Genomic DNA, 17,805 nt, shown 5'->3' with positions numbered 1-17,805 from the left:
TTGCAGAGGTCCCGGGATCACACAGACGCTGTCCCCGGGCCTGCTCCCTACTCGGGGCAGAGGTGCAAACTTGCCTTGTGTCGGTGGGCTGGTCTCAGTCTGAGATTTGGAACGAGTCTCTGAGCTTGCCCACAGGAGCCCGCTACCCCGCCGTACTGGCCACTGAGCTGGTTCATTTGTTCAAGCCCAGAGATTGCCCCAGACTCTGCCCTGGGAGAGCAGCTGAGCTTCATCAACAATTTGGGTGGGGAACCTGGATCCCCTGGACAGAGGGGGACCCTGAAGTTGGACCACTTGTGCGTGCATGTGTGTGTCCGTGTGGGTGGGGAACAGAAGTTGGACTTTGATGCTTGGAAAGAGGCTCCGGCCTTTGTGAGAGTCCCTGGACCATCAAGGTCGGGGTCAACTTGGAGCAGAGGGCTGTGGGGTCAGGCGAGAACAGACACTGCATTTCTGCCCTTGGGGTTGGTCAGTGGAAAACTTGGAATGCCATAACTATGGTTTACAGCATGAGTCGGACTGCCCGGGTTCAAGTCTTGGCCCCGCACCTGCTGCCTGTGAGCCTGTGGGAAAGCTCCTAACCTCCCCTAAGCCTCAGTTTCCTCATTTGTACCCTAGGGGTGACAGTGCTGAGGGTACCAACTTCCCAGGGTAGACTTGCGAGGACCCACCAAGCCAGTCCACGCGTGGGCCCTAGCGCTGACGCATGGGCCTTCATGAGAGTTGGCTGGGCCTTCCTCGGGCCACGTTTTATTTGAGAGGAACTAATGATGGTTTTGGTGATGACAGCAGTGACCGCATTTGTGGGTGACCACCTGCTCTGTGCCAGGCCCGGTTCTCTGTGCTCCCCAGGAATCATTCCCAGTCCTCATGACATTCCTGCAAGGTCAGGGTTCGTGGCCCCATCTTACAGATGAGAGAAGCCAGGCCAAGTTGCCAAAGTCTGTGAACGAGGGTGGCGTGGATCTGGGAAGGTTTTGCCCCCTATGTGGTGATTTTTAACTCGGGTCGGCCTGAGTTCAAGGCTAGGCGCCTTCTTCCCTGACCTTCTGCAGTTGGCAAGAGGCTAAAGCCACCGGCTTTGAAGCCAGCCTGCCTGCGTTTGAGTGTACTTAGTTGATGTGAGATCTTGGAGTCTCAGTTTGTCCCCCTGTGAAATGGGCACAGTGCTAGTGAGCTCACAGGGCTGTTGTGAGGGCTGACAGCAGAATGTGTGGCTAACAAATGCCAGGCACCTGGAGCAGCGCCTGGTGGAAAGGAGGCGCCCGAAGCGCTCCCACTCCCAGCATCCCACCACCATACCTCCCTCTTCCCATTCATCCCGGTCCCTCCCGTGATCCTAAATAAGTCAAGATATGTGTACAGTGAACGCTTCCAGCCACCAGTGTCTGGAGTCACTCATACCCAGCAAAATAAGCACACAGTGGCAGTGATGTCTTATTTCAGGAAAATCCTGCTGGTAGCTGCCTCTGTTTTGGTTTCGTACCCAGGAGGTTCCACTGGGTGAATCCCTGTGTGAGGGCCGCAGAGCAGACCCTGCTGGGCAGAGCAGGCTGGGCCCCGCGTGTTTGTGCCCTGAAGTGCTGCAGGCCGGTGACGGGACCTCGCTGTCCTCTTCTTGTCGTTGCAGGCCGCCAACAGCTACCTTCGAGACCAGTGGTTCCATTCTCTGCAGTGGAAGGTAAGTCCTGACTCAGTGGCCCGTTGAGGGCGGCTCTGTCTCAGGCCGCCTCCTGCAGGCTCACAGCTAGTCCGTTACCCAGCGGTGTGAGGGCGGACGTCTCTTGCCTTCCAGACGGCTCAGCCGAGGAGCCTCGCCCCATTGTGTAAAAGCCTCTCCCCCTGCTCCCTCTGATGTTCGATGCCTTTCTCCCTGCAGTGGCATTCCTGCCCCGTTGGCCACTGACTTTGCTCATGGGCTTTCTAGCATTGTGTCTGCTCCCAAAAGGATCATAGAAGCCCTTGCTTTCAGAACAGGGGCTCTCCTGAGGGGCCGGGTGAGGCAGGGCTCAGGGTCTCAAGATGCTGCGTTGAAGGTAACTTCTGAAGGTTGCTCCAAACATAAATCTGCCAGAGATTCAGACACCCAACCATTCTTCCGCAGTCTTCACTTCCTTTTAGCTACCTGGTTCTTTGGCCTAATTTTCCTGTTCACCCTCTGCGTAGGATGGTCCAGAGCCTTTTAGCACATAAGGAAATGAGTCCTCTGCTGGTCACTTTCAAGACCCAGGGGCCAGATCTGCTGCAAAGGATCCTCCCAGCCCCCCGGGAAATCCACGTTCTGCTCCAGGGTGTGGAATGTGCCCTCAGCTTCTCCTTATGCCCCGCCTCCCCGTCCCGCCCCCTTTCTCATCTTTTAGTTTAGAACAAGCCGTGACAGTCGTGTGGCCTCACCGAGCCAGCAGGGTATGGCTGGAATGAGCGTGCGTGTCCTGAGCTGTCAGTCGTTACAGTAAGCTGGAGAGCTGCGGAGGATGAGCGGCAGGCCCTGTGCAGGGCATGAGGCCGCGTGCCACGCTGGGCTGACCAAGGGAACACTCGGAATTCCTCCCGTGCCTCGGAGGGACTCTTGTCACAGCCGGCCCAAGGACGGAAATACAACCCCGGAAAATGACATTCCTGGCCCCAAAGAGGGCCACTCCTCCCCACTCCCCCGACAGCTGCAGGTCCTCCTGCTTGGTGCCCATGTGGCAATCTCAGAAGCTCAACAAGAAGTCTCCAAGTTGGGGCTGCAGAGGGAAAGGATTCGAATTTATTGAGCACCTACTGTGTGCCAGGCCCATGAAGCTGGGCTCATCGTGGCCATTTCACGCCCGCCACAGCCCTTGTAAGGCTGATGACTATCACTGCTCCCGTTTTATGCCTGGGGAAGGTGAGGCTCGGCTGGAGCCCGGCTCCCGTAGCTAGTCAGGGCTGGAGCGAGGGGTCAAACCTGGGTCTCTCTCATGCCCACAGGTTTCTGAATGTAGGCAGCAGGCAGCGGGTGACAGTGAGGAAGGCAAGGTGGCACATTCCTGCCCACGGAGTCAGCAAGAGCTGCTGAGAGCTCAGTTTCCCCAGCAAGATTATCCCTCGTCCCTGAGGCCTGGCTCTCTGCGGCCCCGTGTATCCCAAGACAGGCAGGGCTTATGTCAAGACCTGCTGGGGGCCCGTCTGGGAGTCAAATGCCAGAGCAGTCGAGGGGCAGGGAAGATAATAGGGATGGTGTGGTTGGGGAGCTACTGAAGGAAGGGGCCATTTCACTGCCGCAGACCTCGGCTGCTTGGCCTCCTCCCCCTTCTGTTGTCCGTATGTGTTTTCCAAGTGAGTGGAAAGCTCAGTAGGTGATTGCCTTGCTTTGTCTTAGCTCAGGAAGGGGCAGGAAGGACTTGGAGACGTACTGTCCACTTGACAGGTGGGGAAAATGCCGCATTGCCGAGGTGGCCAAGACCCATGCCAAGGGAGAGATTGGCTGTCTTCAGTGGTACTCCTCAGAGCCCTGCATTTGGCTGCATGTTCTTCAACTGTTGTCTGCGGCCTATGGGAACACCTAAGAGGCAGTGCTTGGGGAATTCGTGAATAGTGTGCAGCTAGGAGGGATGACTAAGATGGTGGGCACGGAGAGCTGAATTTCGGAGACTGACTGGCTAGAAAGATAATTTGAAAGTGACAATCTTGAAACGTACAAATTTAAACGTCAAGTTTAATTTTCAGACGATTGACTGAACAGGTACGGAATTGGGGATCCCTGGGCTTCCAGCAGTGTTCAGGAAGCCCTGAATGTCTGCACTCAATTTTGGTGGCATTTGGTTTCTTTATGGTTGTTAAATTTAAAAAAACAAAAGCCACCCCGCCTAAAAAAATAAAAACAAACAAAAGCATCCAGGAAACCCAAGTCACAGTTTCAAGGAACTGGCAAATGCCTGGCAGTGTGTGGCCCTTTTGCCAAGTGGCAGATGGTGACCTTTGTTATCACTGTATAAGCTTTCACTTGTGTCTTAGGCGGCTGTAAGACACTGGCAGTTTTCCTCCTTTGACAATTGCCCCCCCAATAATTTAGGTATGCTGCCACCAGGTGGCAGTGTATCTTAGTGTCAGCACCTTGGTTTCAGTTTTGATGAGATTGGAAGAGCCATGTCCTCCTTCCTTTTTAAAATGGCGAAGAAATTTAAGGTGTTTTGGAGGCCCTTCGGGCTAGCAAAATCAGCTGAGAGACCTGGATTCGAATTCTGGTTCTCTTAGGGTCTGGGTAGACTCTAGGGAAGTGTTCATTAATTCAGATGCAGTTACAATGTACCACGCACGGCTGTGTACTTTTCTGTGCTTTGTCATTCAGCAAATGAGGGAACCAGGGCTCCGAAAGGTCCAATGACTTACCCATAGCCGCACAGCAGATCCTAGTACAGATCTGTGGGGCTGCCCTGCCTCCTGCTTGATCCACCTATGCCTGATTCTGAGCTTTGGACGCTTCAGCCCACTTAGGATGTGACCTTCTGCCTCTCCTGATGGAGCCTCTCTTTTTGCCATATTTATAACCAACCTTCTTGGCTTTTTCCTTTTCCTCTTCTCAGTATCTTTTTAGAAAATCAAAAATAAGGACTTTAGAAATCCTGCAACCTCAGCTTGATCAAAATTTTCTACGTGTTGTTTTTGTCCTTTTCCCGTACATCAACGTGTGTGTGCATATCATTGCTGCAGCGCACATGGAGAAACCATTCTTCTATTTGTAAGGAATGTTGCCTCTTAAATACTACACTCCCATTGGTTTAGTTTTTACTGAGTTGTACTGGTGTCTCTAGGGCTTTCTCAACAGAGAATTGCTCCCAAGGGGAGCCAGATTGGTTCTTTGGGGCTTAAAAAACCTTAAGTTATTACAATAGTACGTGGCCCTGCAAAGTTCAACCCCATTCAACAAAATCTAATTTTTTAGTATTTAATTTCAAAGGGAGGAAGGGAAATAGGAGGAAAATGCCTAAAAAGGCTCCTGGGGTGGGGGTGGGGGGCAAGGATAATTAGAAAAAGGCTGAGAAATGCTCAGTCTGCCCCAGGTGGTGTTGTGGGACAAGACAGAGCGTAAATAGGATACCTGTGTGATCTTCTTACCTCCATCCTGGTAATCCTGTTGTTCAGTGACCTCAGCGCCGGGCTTCTGCCTTCTCGCACTGTCACAGTCTGCTTGGTGAGTTTTTTTGGCCCAGACCCTGTATTTTGAGCATCGTTTGGTCTCCCTGAATAGTCCGTTGTTACTGACGCTTGCATGTGAGGACATCTGAGTCACTGGCCCATGCTCCCAAGGCTACCCAGAAGGGTCCCAGCTCCCGGGTTCGCCTTCCCTGCTCCCCCCGCCCCTCCGCCTGCTCCCCTCTTCCACTCGGCCTCCTGCCTTTGACCAGCACTGCTCAGGGAGACCTTCTCACAGGAGGACAACCAGCTTCTCCAGGCCCAGGAAGGAGGGTGGACGGGGCTACTCTGGGTGGTGGGACAGTAGCACTAGCCCTCCTAGGGTCCTCGGGAGCAGAGCATGCTGTCCTGAGGGCTCCCTGGAGAGGCCAGCCCTGTTTGGTTTGGGTGGTTTGGTCCCTGAGGCCAATTCCTAGGGGTGTGGAAGCATAAACAGTTGTAGTGAGTTAATGAGGCCTCATTTCTGAGTCAGAGATGCACCTTGGAGGCCAGGTCCTGTGGAGACAGGCCTGTCTGTGTGTGTAAGACCGGGAAGGGACAGGCCTGCCGACGTGTGCAAGGCCATGAGGGGACAGCCCTGTCCCTGTGTGCAAGGCATGTGAGGGCGTGATGTGTGTTTACAAAGCTGCGAGAAGACCGGCCTGTTTCTGTGTCCCAAGTTGTGAGGCAAGAGGCCTGGGTGTGCACAACTGTGCGGGTCAGGCCTGTCGGGGTGGACAGCCCCTGGCTGGGAGGAAGCACGCACCAGGCCCATGAGGGAGCCCGCAAGGATCGAGATACACGTGTTTCACATAGCTCACACTTCTGGAGTCTCCAGCTCTGGAAAACGGCCTTTCACTTCCTGAGAGGGGTTCCATGGTGGGCCGTTGCACAGAAGTCTTGAAAACCAAGATGGTTTTATCCCCAGAGGAAGCTGGGTTATCCCAAGTGCTGGGGGCAGAGAAGCGGACTCCGCATGAGACGAGAAGCTGACCTGTTTTCCTGGCCCAAGGCTGCGGGGCAGAGGCATGTCCTGGGCTCTGGGAAAATCCCAGCTCAGGCTGGTATCCTGTCTGGCATTCCGCCCTGGCCATGCTGTCTCCTCTGCTTGAGCAGGCTTCCCCAAGCCCCTGGGGTGGCCACAGCCTCGTGGTCACCCCATCCCTGGCTCTGTCCCTCTTCTGTACAGAGCAGGAAGGTAGAAAGGAATGTGGGATGCACATGCCTGTGTGAGTGAATGAGTGTGTGAGAGAGAGAGAATGTTGCATGTGAGGGGTAACCATGTTAGGAGTGTATTGGGTGTGCAGTGGGTTTATTTGAGCCTCAGTTTTCTCCTCTGTCTATTGGGGATAATCCAGCACCTTGCTCACTGGGTCCGGGCGGGGTGGGATGCTCTGCTGTGCATGAGGCAGTTAGAAGGGGGCTGGCAGCCGCTGTGAGAGCCTCACAGGCACTCTGATCAGTGTGGCTCAGCGCACACCACCCCCCCCCCCCCAGCCCCTGCACTGCCCCTGCGAGGCGTGTTTTAGAATCGGGGATGGGTGGGGGGTGCCTGGGTGGCTCAGATGGTTAAGCGTCTGCCTTCGGCTCAGGTCGTGATCCCAGGGTCCTGGGATCGAGCCCCGCATTGGGCTCCTGGCTCAGCGAGGAGCCTGCCTCTCCCTCTCCCTCTGCCTCTCTCCCTGCTCATGCTTTCTCTCTCTCTCTGTATCTCTGTGTCTCAAATGAATTAATAAAATCTTAAAAAAAAAAATAGAATCGGGGATGGGTGGGAAGTGTCCTCAGGAGGGCCTTACCTGCAGCGGGCGGCTGCCGTTCCTCAAGGCTTTCGAGCACTGCTGTGCCTGGCACTTCGTGCACGGGCACTCCCTTAATCCTCTCACGGTCCTGCCGGTCTTCACCACCCCATCTCATAGACGAGGGGCCAAGGGCATTACCAAGGACAGCCAGCTCCTGATGGTGCCACAGTCGAGCTTCCACATCAGGCCTGGCTGAGTCTGACGTGGGGGTGAGCCCATCCTGTGCTTGGAGCCTCCACCGAGCCATAGCCACCATCAGGGGCCCCCGTGTGCAGGTGGAGAACTGGAGGCCCAGAGGTGAAGACTGCAGCTGGAAGCCTAGGTCCCTGCCCCCATAGGAGGCTTCGGGGGGGCTGGACGCCTCACCCCATCTCCACATGGTGAGAGGGGGCGGTCCAGCTGGTGCCCAGGTTCCCAGGCAACCAGGTCAGAGGGACAAAGGGCCCTGGAGCTGATGCCCCTTCCCCAGAGGGAAGCTCCTGGGGAAGGGTGGACCCTACAGCGGGCGCCATCACCCCCAACTCTGACCTTCCTCCTAGACCCACCTCCCTCTTCCTTCTTGGGCCTTTCCTCCTGGGGAAGAGCCACGTCTAGTCCTGCATCTATGGCCCCTAGACACCTCTGGACCCAACCGCAAACCTCCCCGAGCTGCACCCGCCCCAGCCTGTGTGCCCCAGGTCTTCATCCAGCTCCCCCTTCAGCAAAGGCAGCAAGTGACCATTGTCACCCATTGAATCCTCACAAGCCCGAGGAGGAGCCTGTCTCCCTATTTCCCATTTCACAGATGTGGAGACCGAGGCTGAGAGGTTAAACCCCTTGCTCAGGGTCAGGGGCGGAGCTGCAGTGTGGACAGAACTCCGAGTCCAGAACCTGGGGTGGATCTCGACCACCGGGAACGTGGCTCCCAGCTGCACACGTGTGTGTGTTCCTGCAGCAGACGTGCACGCACACCGGACAGTTCCTCACACTCGTGGGCTGGCACCGCCCGGCTGGCCCTCAGCTCCTTTCTCTCCCGGTGTCTGGCGCACGCTGGGCCTCGGTGTCTCTGTTTCGCTCGGCATTTCATGAGAGCTTTACAGTTTTCTCTCAGTCTCGCAGACGTCAGCGCAAGGGTTATGGGAGTTAGCCTCTGGCTAGGCAGTCCCGTTTCTCGTGGGTAAAGGCTGATTGCCCTACCTTGTCCTACGTGCCCCAGGACCACTGTCAGGCCACCTTTCCTGGGCCCAGAAGGTCAAGCTCAGGACCAGCCCGCCTCCACATCTGCCCCAAACAACCCAGTGTCCTCAGATGCCGACATCGAGGCTCTGCGTGCCCAGACCCAGCTTGGCTCCCGACCCCGCTGCACTGGGCCACCGCCCTCCGGTGTGGCTCCTGGCTGGGCTTGCCTGCCCCGGCCAGGACGCCCCCTTGTCTGGAGGGAAGGCAGTGACCCCTGCGCACCCCTCCCTGCCCCCATCACCCTCCTCTGTGTCCTTCTTCCCCTTGCTCTCTCCATCCTTTTTATAGCCATCTTGAAAACACCTTCACAGCCACACCAAGGGCAAAGCCACTGGGCTCCTGCCAGCCCCCATCCGACGTCCGATTTCACTCTCGCGAACATCCTTTCCGGCCTCATCGGCCTTTGCGCGGGGGCTTTGGTGGCTGTGGCCAGAGGCACAGCACAGACCGTCCCTCTAGCGTCGGCACAGCCTTGCCGCTGAGACATCTCGACGTGGCCAGGCCTATGTGCATCAGCTCTCTAACAGCTGCGTAACATCTGTGAAGAGCTTGTGGCCTCATTTACCACAGGACTCGCTGTGGTTGGGCATCCAGGCTCTTCCAGTTTCCTCAGTGACGGGTAACGCAGTCATGCCTTTCCCCCAAACCTAAGCTTCTACTTCTTTGGAACTACTTCTTTTTTTTTTTTTTTTTTTAAGATTTTATTTATTTATTTGACAGAGAGAGAGATAGTGAGAGCAGGAACACAAGCAGGGGGAGTGGGAGAGGGAGAAGCAGGCTTCCGGCCGAGCAGGGAGCCCAATGTGGGACTCTATCCCAGGACCCTGGGATCAGGACCTGAGCCGAAGGCAGACGCTTAACGACTGAGCCACCCAGGCGCCCTGGAACTACTTTTTTAAGGCACATTTCCAAAACAGTGGCCACTGTTCTGGAAGAGAAGGGGTATTCTTTGCGGCTCTTACCACATTTGCCTGTTTGCTCCCAAAGGAATAATTTCTGCAGGGCCTAAAGGTGAGAGCTCGGGACCGAACTGCCTGGCTTCAAATCCCGGCTCCACCACTCACTGGCGGTGTGACCCTGGACTAGTTACTTTCCTCTCTCAGCCTACTTTTCCTCCTAAATAAGGTGGGGCTCACAGTAAGACCAAGCTCATTAGATTCTTGTAAGGATTAAATGGGTCAATAGCAGTAAAGGACTTAGAAGGGCACCTGCCATGTGAGTAAGTGTTAGATCAATGTTGATTATTCTTCTTCTGCTTTAATGATCAAAGACGCTGTTTCCCTTTGTATAGAAGGGTCCCAGCAGACAGCTCCGGCAGAAGGGCCGCACAGGCAAGGCGTGCCATCAGCCCGCAGGGGGCCCGCGACAGGCATCACTAATCAGTCATTGTGCTCCTTTCCCCGGAGGCAGAACTCTTCCCAGCAGAGCCCCTGCGGGCTGACCGGAGTTGACAGAGGGAGCAAAAACTTCCCTCCGCCCTGCTTTATGACCTCCTAGACCGTCACCCGTCGAGCGTTGCTGGGATCCACATCTAGTCCTGTTGGCTCTGCTCTGTGCTGCTTTGGGGCTTGCTCGTGGGAGTTGTCAAGCTTCCAGGCTGACTCTCTGGGTCTGGTTCTCCTCTGCTTGGGAAAGGCATGAGTGTTACCCGTCCACCTCTGAGAAAGGAGTTAAAACAGGGAAACGGGACAAGGATGGGTGGAAGCTGGCCTCAGGCCTCTTATGGGCCCGGGCACATGTTGGCTTCATCCAGGTCAGAAAGGCTGGAATTCGATCCAGATGCATTTGTGGCTCTTGGTCAGAGTGGGCCTTGTGACTTCTTAAGAGGGGGTCACAGGGACTCAGTGGAGAACGGTGAAAGGGGTGGCTTTCCCCAAGAGGCAGGGCTCATCCCAGCCCAGGACTGGGGGAGAGGCCTCAGCGGAGGGTCAGCTTGTTGGAGCAGAGGCCCTTGCAGGCCACTTAGCTGGCACCTGTGTTCTGTGGAACTGAGTGGAGGCCGCTAGGGCTCAGGCTGCCAGACCCCGGGAGGGCCACAGTCTCCAGAGACTCAGTGGGCCATCGGGGCCCTATAACTAATACCAAGGACAGCTTTGGGGATTGAAACCAGCAAGTGGCAGAGGGCTGGGTAGCCCTGGGGAGGAGATCTCATGCCCTTGTAGGCTTTCTTTGGTAAAGCAATCGTTAGATACCTACTAACATCAGGAGCTGTGCTGGGGGCTTTCGTGTGTGTGTGTGTGTGTGTGTGTGTGTGTGTGTGCGTGTGTGTGTGTGTACTCTCTTGAAATCTTCCCCAAGTTTGATTAGGCCCATCTTGAAGGAGGAGCTAAAAGGGTAGAGGGCTTGTCCACGGTCGCACAGCCAGAACCAGGCAGAGCCAGGGTCTGATTCAGGGCGGTTGGTCTCCAAGCCCAGCCTCGTCCTTCCAGCAGCAGGTGGTACCACCACGGATGTGGAGAGGGTGGGGACATGAGCACAGCAGCCCCGTCTCTGAGCCCAGCGAGGCAGGGGAGTGCCCAGTAAGCGTGAGGCCCTTGCAGTGCTCTCCACTGTCCCCGACCAGAGCTCTCTATGGCATAGACATGGGCCACTTGAGTCTGTTTGTTGAATAAACTTTTCATTGAAGGATCACATGCAGAAAGGGACACAGATCAAAAGCGTACTGCTGGATGAATCCTCCCAAATTCTCACAGAATTGACCTGAGTAACAATCACCCAGATTGAGGAACAGAGCGACTGCCTCCCAGGCGTCTCCTCGGCCCCCCAAGCCCCTCTGCTCCCCCCCACCAGAGAAGACCACTGTCCTGCCTTCTGTTGGCACAGATGTGTTTTGCCGCCCCCCCCTTTATGGACACCGCCCCAGAGTTTTCCAAAGTGGTCATACTGACTTACTACCTGCCGGCAGTGTGCGAGGGTCCTCCAGCCACAGGACATTTAACAACTATTTATGAAGGTCTTTTTTTTGATGCTCAAAAGGACAAAAAGAACTTAAAAAATTCCCACTGCCTGTAAACCTGTTCATACATCTTAAGTTAAAAAAAAAAAACAACAAGCTATGACTGACATGTAACAAAATGCACACATTTTGACTGTTGGGTGTAGTGAGTTTTGACTATTGTATTCACCTGAATAACCACCACCCAAATTCCTGTCCCCCCAGAAGATTCCCTCGTGCCCCTCTGCCGTCAGCCCCCCCACACACACACACCAGATGGCCTCTGTGGACATTTAAGGAGAATGAAAGCTGTGGGTGTGTATGGCAGTTCTCAAGGGCACAGGAAGGTGTGAGAGGAGTGGTCTCCTCCCCACACCCACTATCCCCAAGGCAGACCTGTGAGCCTCTTGTGGGGGCTTTCAGAGGTCCTGTGACTATTCCTCTTTAAACACCACCCAGACCTTATTACCCACACTGTTTCATTCCTTGCTCCTTGACCCTTTAATTACATATCATGGTGATCTCTCTGGCAGCCCATAGGGATCTACTTCATTCCTTTTTATGGTTTTATACTCTTCCGTTCACACAAGAGTCAAACTGTGTGGGACTTCAGATCTTTCAGTAAAACACTGCTGTGTAGGGCGCCTGGGTGGCTCAGTTGGTTAAGCGACTGCCTTCGGCTCAGGTCATGATCCTGGAGTCCTGGGATCGAGTCCCACATCGGGCTCCCTGCTCAGCAGGGAGTCTGCTTCTCCCTCTGACCCTCCCCCCTCTCATGCTCTCTCTATCTCATTCTCTCTCTCAAATAAATAAATAAAATCTTTAAAAAAAAAAAACAAAAAAACAAACAAAAAAAACACTGCTGTGTAGACAGGGAACTGGAGTTTCTGCGAGAAGGGATGGGGGTGGGGGAGCATGTGTTGAGCACCCCCCATCTACAGGCCAGAGGCAGTGAGAGATGCTTGCTAAGTAATCCTCACCCCTCGAGACAACCCCCCCCCCCCAGCTGTCCCCAGTCGATAGGTTCAGAACCTGGAGCCCTGGGGGGGCGGGGGCGGGTGTAATGACCTGGCCCAGGCCACAGAGCAGGAAATGGACCAGCTGGGTTTGCAGCTCATCTCTGGGACCCCAAGCCCTTCCCCTGTACCCTCCTGCCGCAAGCGGGGCTTCCCCAACCCCCACCAGAGGGCTGGCCTTGAGCTTTGGCCATCAGGACCCCCCACCTCCTTGTGTGGGAAGGTACTCCTTGGGCCTCAGAGATGGTGCATGACAGCCGGCTCTCCAAATGGCCAAGAAAGAAGTGCATTTGTGGGTTGTTTTTTTTTCGCCAGACGAGGAAGGGGGGACCAGAGCTTTGGTGTGTCATCCCACGCACGCTTTGATGCGGGCTGATGAGTCACTGAACCATACAAGGAAGTTTTTTCACGTAAATGGTTTGCGGGTGAACTTGTTTTCTGCCCTTTAAGGCAGATTTTTTTTCTCTCTCTCTCTTGCTTTCTCTTTAAAGAAGAGCCTTTAGAACAGAAATGTGAGGCAACATCTTGACGAGCAAGACCTTTTGTTCTGCAGGAGTCTGCAGTGGGTCCCTTCCGCAGTTGGGCGGTGGGCAGCTGGCCCCGGGAAGGCGGATGCCGGTCGGCTCTCAGCGGGGGCCGTGGCGGGTGGTCTGGCCGCAGAGGGGAAGGTGGCCCGCCGTTCTGTGTGGCTCCGAGGCTCCTACCCGACTGTTGGCTCTGTGGGCTCAGAGACAAGGCCAAACAGACTCCGAAAAGAGCAGTACCTGTCCCCACAGAGGAGTGAGGGCCTCTCCTCACCTGATGATCATAAAATACCCAGCGGGGCAGCCGGCTCAACGCTCTGGATGGAAAAGTGTTTTGGAGCGAGGCTAATTGACCAGGAGACAGGGCAGAAGCTCCACAGACTTGGTGGCCATCACCCACGCCCTGCTCCCCGTGGGTCCTGGTGCCCTCTTAGAACGGACAGATGGGCTCACGGAACACCCTGAAGTGGACAGAGACGCCCTTCTGAGGCACCTGATGCCCCCTGACAGCTGGCCTTCCGTGGCGGCAGAAGACCGGGCTGGCTTGCGGTGGGGTGGGGGGCCGGGCAGATGCTTGGGTTAAGACCCTCTGGCCGAGTGGATGGAATCTGACCTCTGGCTCGAGCAGGTGTCCAGGGACGTGTGGACCCTGAAAAGCACACCCAGGGAGTCAGGGGCCAAGTCAGCGTTAGCCAAGCAGCCCATTGGTGTCTGTTGGCTTTGTCACCATCTGCATGGAACTAGGCTGGTCCTTATCTCCCCCCAGGCCTCCTGGCCACAGTGGGCACGGGGGTTCTGAACCAGTGGTTCTCAAAGGGGGGTTCCTGGACCAGCAGCACCTGCTTCACCTGGAAATTTAGTAGAAGTGCAAATCTTCTGTCCCGTAATCTTGAATGTCCTCCAGGTGATTTTGAGGCCCACCGAAGTTTGAGAACTGCTGCAGTAGCTTAAAGAAAGGGCAAAGAGCAACAGACATTTACTGAGTGCCACCTGTTTTCCCTCCACTTCCCTGTGTTGTCCTCGTCAGGCCGTACGGTGTCACCGAGGGGTAGGGACTACATCCCCCTTTCCCAGACAAGAAAACTGACTCTCAGACTAAATAACTTCCCTGTGTGTCCAACCCAGAATTCAGAGCCCGCCTGCGCCTCCTTCTGTGTCCTCCAGGCCCTGCTGTGGGGTCCCTTGCGTCCTGAGATCAAGTATAAATGGCTGAACAGGTCTGTGCTTTTGGGTCCCTCTGCCAGCACTTCCCCCATTTGTGCAGCTAACTTAGAATCACTGCGATGGACACGCTCCCAAGTCCCCCTCCTGGCTCCATTGCGGACTTCCCTGGGCGAGTCTACAGGGCCCTCCTCCGCCAGGAAGGGACAGCCGCCCTGTAAATCCTGCCTCTCCACGAGACCCCTACTCAGGAAGGCAGAAGCGGACGTCACACTAGATTCAGGCCCACCGTCGTTACCTGTTGGGACATGCGCACCAGAGAGCACCTGTAAATTAACTAGGGAGCTGAACTCTTTTCCAGCTCGCTTATAAACTCAGGCCCAGGTTCCAGCCCAGAGGAGTCAGCCCCCACCCCCAAGGAACGGATGCTTCCCCAACAAAGGGATGGACAGATCAGATGCTGTTTGAAGTAATGCGAGCACTAGATAAAGTGCTAAGACAGATAAACAATGGAGGCCCCCACTGAGATGCTACGTCTTGAGGCTGAGCAAGGGAATTCCTTATTTGGGATAGAGATTTCCCTTTATCTGCCCAAAGGAAACAGGGCGGAAACGGGGCCGGTGATGCTGTCCTGTGCTGTCCCCTGCATTTCAGGGAGCGAACCTCACTGGGGCCAACCCCTCCCACATGGCAGAGGAAGAGAGCGGCCTCTGGTACAGTATGTGCATTTTTAAACTTACTTGGTGGGTTGCTATTATAACCAGGGGTGTTTCCTCAGAAAATGGCATCCCCTTTAAGGATTGGCAAGAAGCCCCCACTGCGGTTTTCACTTCAGGTTCAGCATGCACTCCGGGCACGGGAACACCACTGGAGAAGTCACTGGGAAGTCATAGGGTCTTCTTAAGTGGCAAGTTTCAAAGGTGGGATCTCAGCCATGCCTGGGATGTGAAGGGACTGTGTCGTGTTTATCGCTAGGAGGGACAGGACAAGCCTCTGGCTGACTGAGAGCCTGGGGAGGACGGGTGGGCTGCGTTCCTGGAGAGCCCGGCGGTCTGCGCTGACCGAGGGGGCTGGCTGTAGCCCCTGAGGAAGGGCACTTTGTCACAGCGGCCTGGCCAGGAGGGGAGGGCACGGAGGTATGGCGGTCACAGCAGCTGATGGCCATGGCCAGAAAGCCCATCAGGAGGATCTGCACGGAGGGCTGAGGTCAGGCAGGAGGACTGCTGTTTGCTTCATTTTCTGAATGTAAAGCTGATGCTTGAGGTGGCATTATAAAAACACACAGCACGGGGAAATCTGTACTGATTGATTTGGAGGGCCTTCCTCCAGGGGTTAGGAGAGGAAAAGCAAGACGCAGAGACCTGTGTATAATGTGATGCCCTTTTTTGTAAAATGAAATGGGAGACAAAATAGCAAAAACTGAGGACCAAACTAAGTCTGTGTACTTGCATTTGATTACGTGGAGCCGCGGAGAAAGATCTGAATGGGTACATGCCAGGGGCAGCAAACTGCCCAGCCTACCGCCTGTTTTTCTGAAGAAGGGGCATTTGGGGGACACAGCCCCACCCACTCATGCTACCATAGCAGGGGTGGCCAGAAAAGCCTGGAATATTATTATCTGGCCCTTTACAGAAAATGCTTGCCGAACCCTAGTATGTGTTGGGGTGTTAGCATGGGTCAGGGGTACAGGGGTGGGGGAGGTGGGGTGGGAGACAGAGGTAAGGTTAACAGAAGGCCAACATATCTGATACGGGCTAAATTTATGTAGACATTTATCCTGGTGTGTGTGTGTGATGTGCACACACAGAAAGAGAAACCCATGGCAGGGTGGCCACCAGCGTGCAAACGTGCAGGCGCTGAGCCACACGATGGAATTCTGGGGCTCTGCTCCCCACCCTAACAGTCTGTACGATTCTGTTTTCCACCGAACGTGTATTATTTCAGAAACCAGGTAATCTGCTGGAACACTGGAAAGTCAAAAATACTAGGAGCTCAGATACCTTTCAGCTCTAAGAACATGGGATTCTGACCGCTTTGAAAATTCTGTGGAAGGACAGCACCACCTTCATGATCCCAATTCCTGAAGTCTTTGGGGATTTTTTTTTTTTAATACTCCTTTTTAACTAAGTGTACAGTACATGGATCTGGCTTCCTGTGACATGTCTGACGTTACAGATAAAGCCGAAGCTCCTTATCCCCCCTCCCTTGCCCCGGGCCTTGGTTTTCCCTCAAGCCACTTCCCTCTGCAGGAAGACGGTTGTCATCAGCCTGACCCATGTCCCCCTCCCCGGACTATGCAGCGCACGCGTGTAAATATATGTGCACACGTGTGTGTTCGCTTCTGCCCGGTGGAGCCCCTGGTGGACCTTTCAGCTCTCCCTCATTCTTGTAACTGCTGTCTCGTACGACCCTGTGCATTGGGCTGCGGTCTGTTTGACATGTCTCCACTGACGGGCGTTTCGGGGGTTTCTGGTCACCCTTAGTTTTTCTCAGAGGTTAACTACCATCAGTCAACGTCCTGCAGCACTCAGTAGCTACCGTTTATTGAGCACCTACAAAGTGATGGCATTCAGCCTGACATAGCACAGTCTTGTCAACACCTGCAAGAAGCAGGTGCTCTTACCGTCTTCATGTTACAGAGGGAGGAAATTAAGGTTCCAAGGAGTGACAGCATCCACTTGAGGCTGCCCAGCTTATCTGCAGCAGAGCAGAAGTTCGAATTCAGATATGCCCCCTCACTCAGTTTATGACACTGCACACGCCTGAGAGCCAAGACAGGGCCTTCCCGAGCCTCTAAGCCCCTGGGAGTTGACAGGCTGGTAGGAGAGGCAAGTGAGCAAAGGGAGGTGAGGGTGTAATGTTGGGTGTGCTGAGTATGAAACTGGGGATCCCCCCCACCCCAGTCTCCCGAGAGTGCTGTGATGAGCTCTGGAAGGCATGTGCAGCCCCTTCCCAGGTATCTTGGATGGTGTTCTATTGCGGGGCGGGGGGCTGCTGGGGAAAATGGCCTCCCCTGGGGTTAGGGCCATGTGGAGACAGGGGTGCATTTCCAGAATGCTGAGAGCAGGTCTGGGGCAGTAGCTGGGTGTGCTCACAGTCATCATTGACTCTGACTCAGGACAAGCAGGTCACCTGAGGTGGGGTCCTGGTTCAGATAGCCGGCTTTCACCCCGAGCAGGTAACCATCCCCCCTCTGTGTTGTGGGTTCCTTGTCTGTATGATAGGGGTCGCACCTGCCCCCTTACACTGATCCCTCTAGGTCCCTCATGTAAGTAGAATCATACAGTATTTGTCTTTTTGCGAATGGCTTATTTCAGCATAATATCTTCAAGGTTCCTCCATGTTGGGACACGGGTCTGAATTTCCTTCCTTTTTGTACACCTTATTGTATACACACCACATTTGTCTGTCCATTCACCTATCAGGGGACACTTGAGTTGCTCCCACCCTTTGGCTATAGTGAAGAAAGCTGCTGTGCACATTGGTGTTTAAATATAATTTAAAATATACTAGTGACTCCCAAAATATAGGTGCCTAGGCTCCACCTCGCCCCCAACACCCTCCTGATGAGATTGTCCTGTGACTGGACTCTGTTACTGGAATGCTCTTCGAAACCCCCAAGTGGCTCTGACCTGTGGCCGGGATTGAGAACCTTGCAATGGCACAGTACACACTGCAGGAGGCCCCGGGCTGTCGGCCGGGGTGATGGGGCTGCTCTGGGCTCATGTGTGACCCTCATAAAAGGAAAAGGAGCTCCATTTGCTCTGAGCCGAAGCCCACCTCATGACTCTTCTTTGCCGAGGACTCGAAGCTGGCCCTGTGCCAATGTCCTGCCTGAGTGCGGGGAGCTCTCCCTGCAGCTCCACTGCGTGTCCAGGTGACTCCTTGCAACATGGCTGATGTTGCAGGTACCCCGGGGCCTAGCGGGAACACCAGCATTTCCACCCTCTGAGGGAGCAAGAAAGAGATGGGGGTCAACTTCTCCCCCAGGAAGAGAAAACCCCACAAATTCC

At 54.9% G+C, this 17,805-nt stretch overlaps 1 protein-coding gene across 3 annotated transcripts in view; it reads left to right on the top strand.

The window, feature by feature from the left end:
* Positions 1 to 17,805, top strand: part of CMIP (c-Maf inducing protein) — a 230,356-nt gene that overhangs the window by 151,794 nt on the left and 60,757 nt on the right. For 2 of the 3 annotated variants that reach the window (XM_078062971.1, XM_036084960.2), the window contains exon 3: positions 1,631 to 1,681. The exons of the other annotated variant lie outside the window; for it this stretch is intronic. In XM_078062971.1, coding sequence (XP_077919097.1) covers positions 1,631 to 1,681 — 51 coding nt within the window. The remainder of the gene's footprint in view (positions 1 to 1,630; positions 1,682 to 17,805) is intronic. 3 annotated transcript variants of the gene reach the window in all.

This window comes from Halichoerus grypus, chromosome 15 (assembly GCF_964656455.1).
Source record: "Halichoerus grypus chromosome 15, mHalGry1.hap1.1, whole genome shotgun sequence".
In the NCBI taxonomy this organism is placed as follows: Eukaryota; Metazoa; Chordata; class Mammalia; order Carnivora; family Phocidae; genus Halichoerus; species Halichoerus grypus.
Note: the sequence above shows the minus strand (reverse complement) of the source record. Positions and strands in the feature narration are given on the sequence as shown.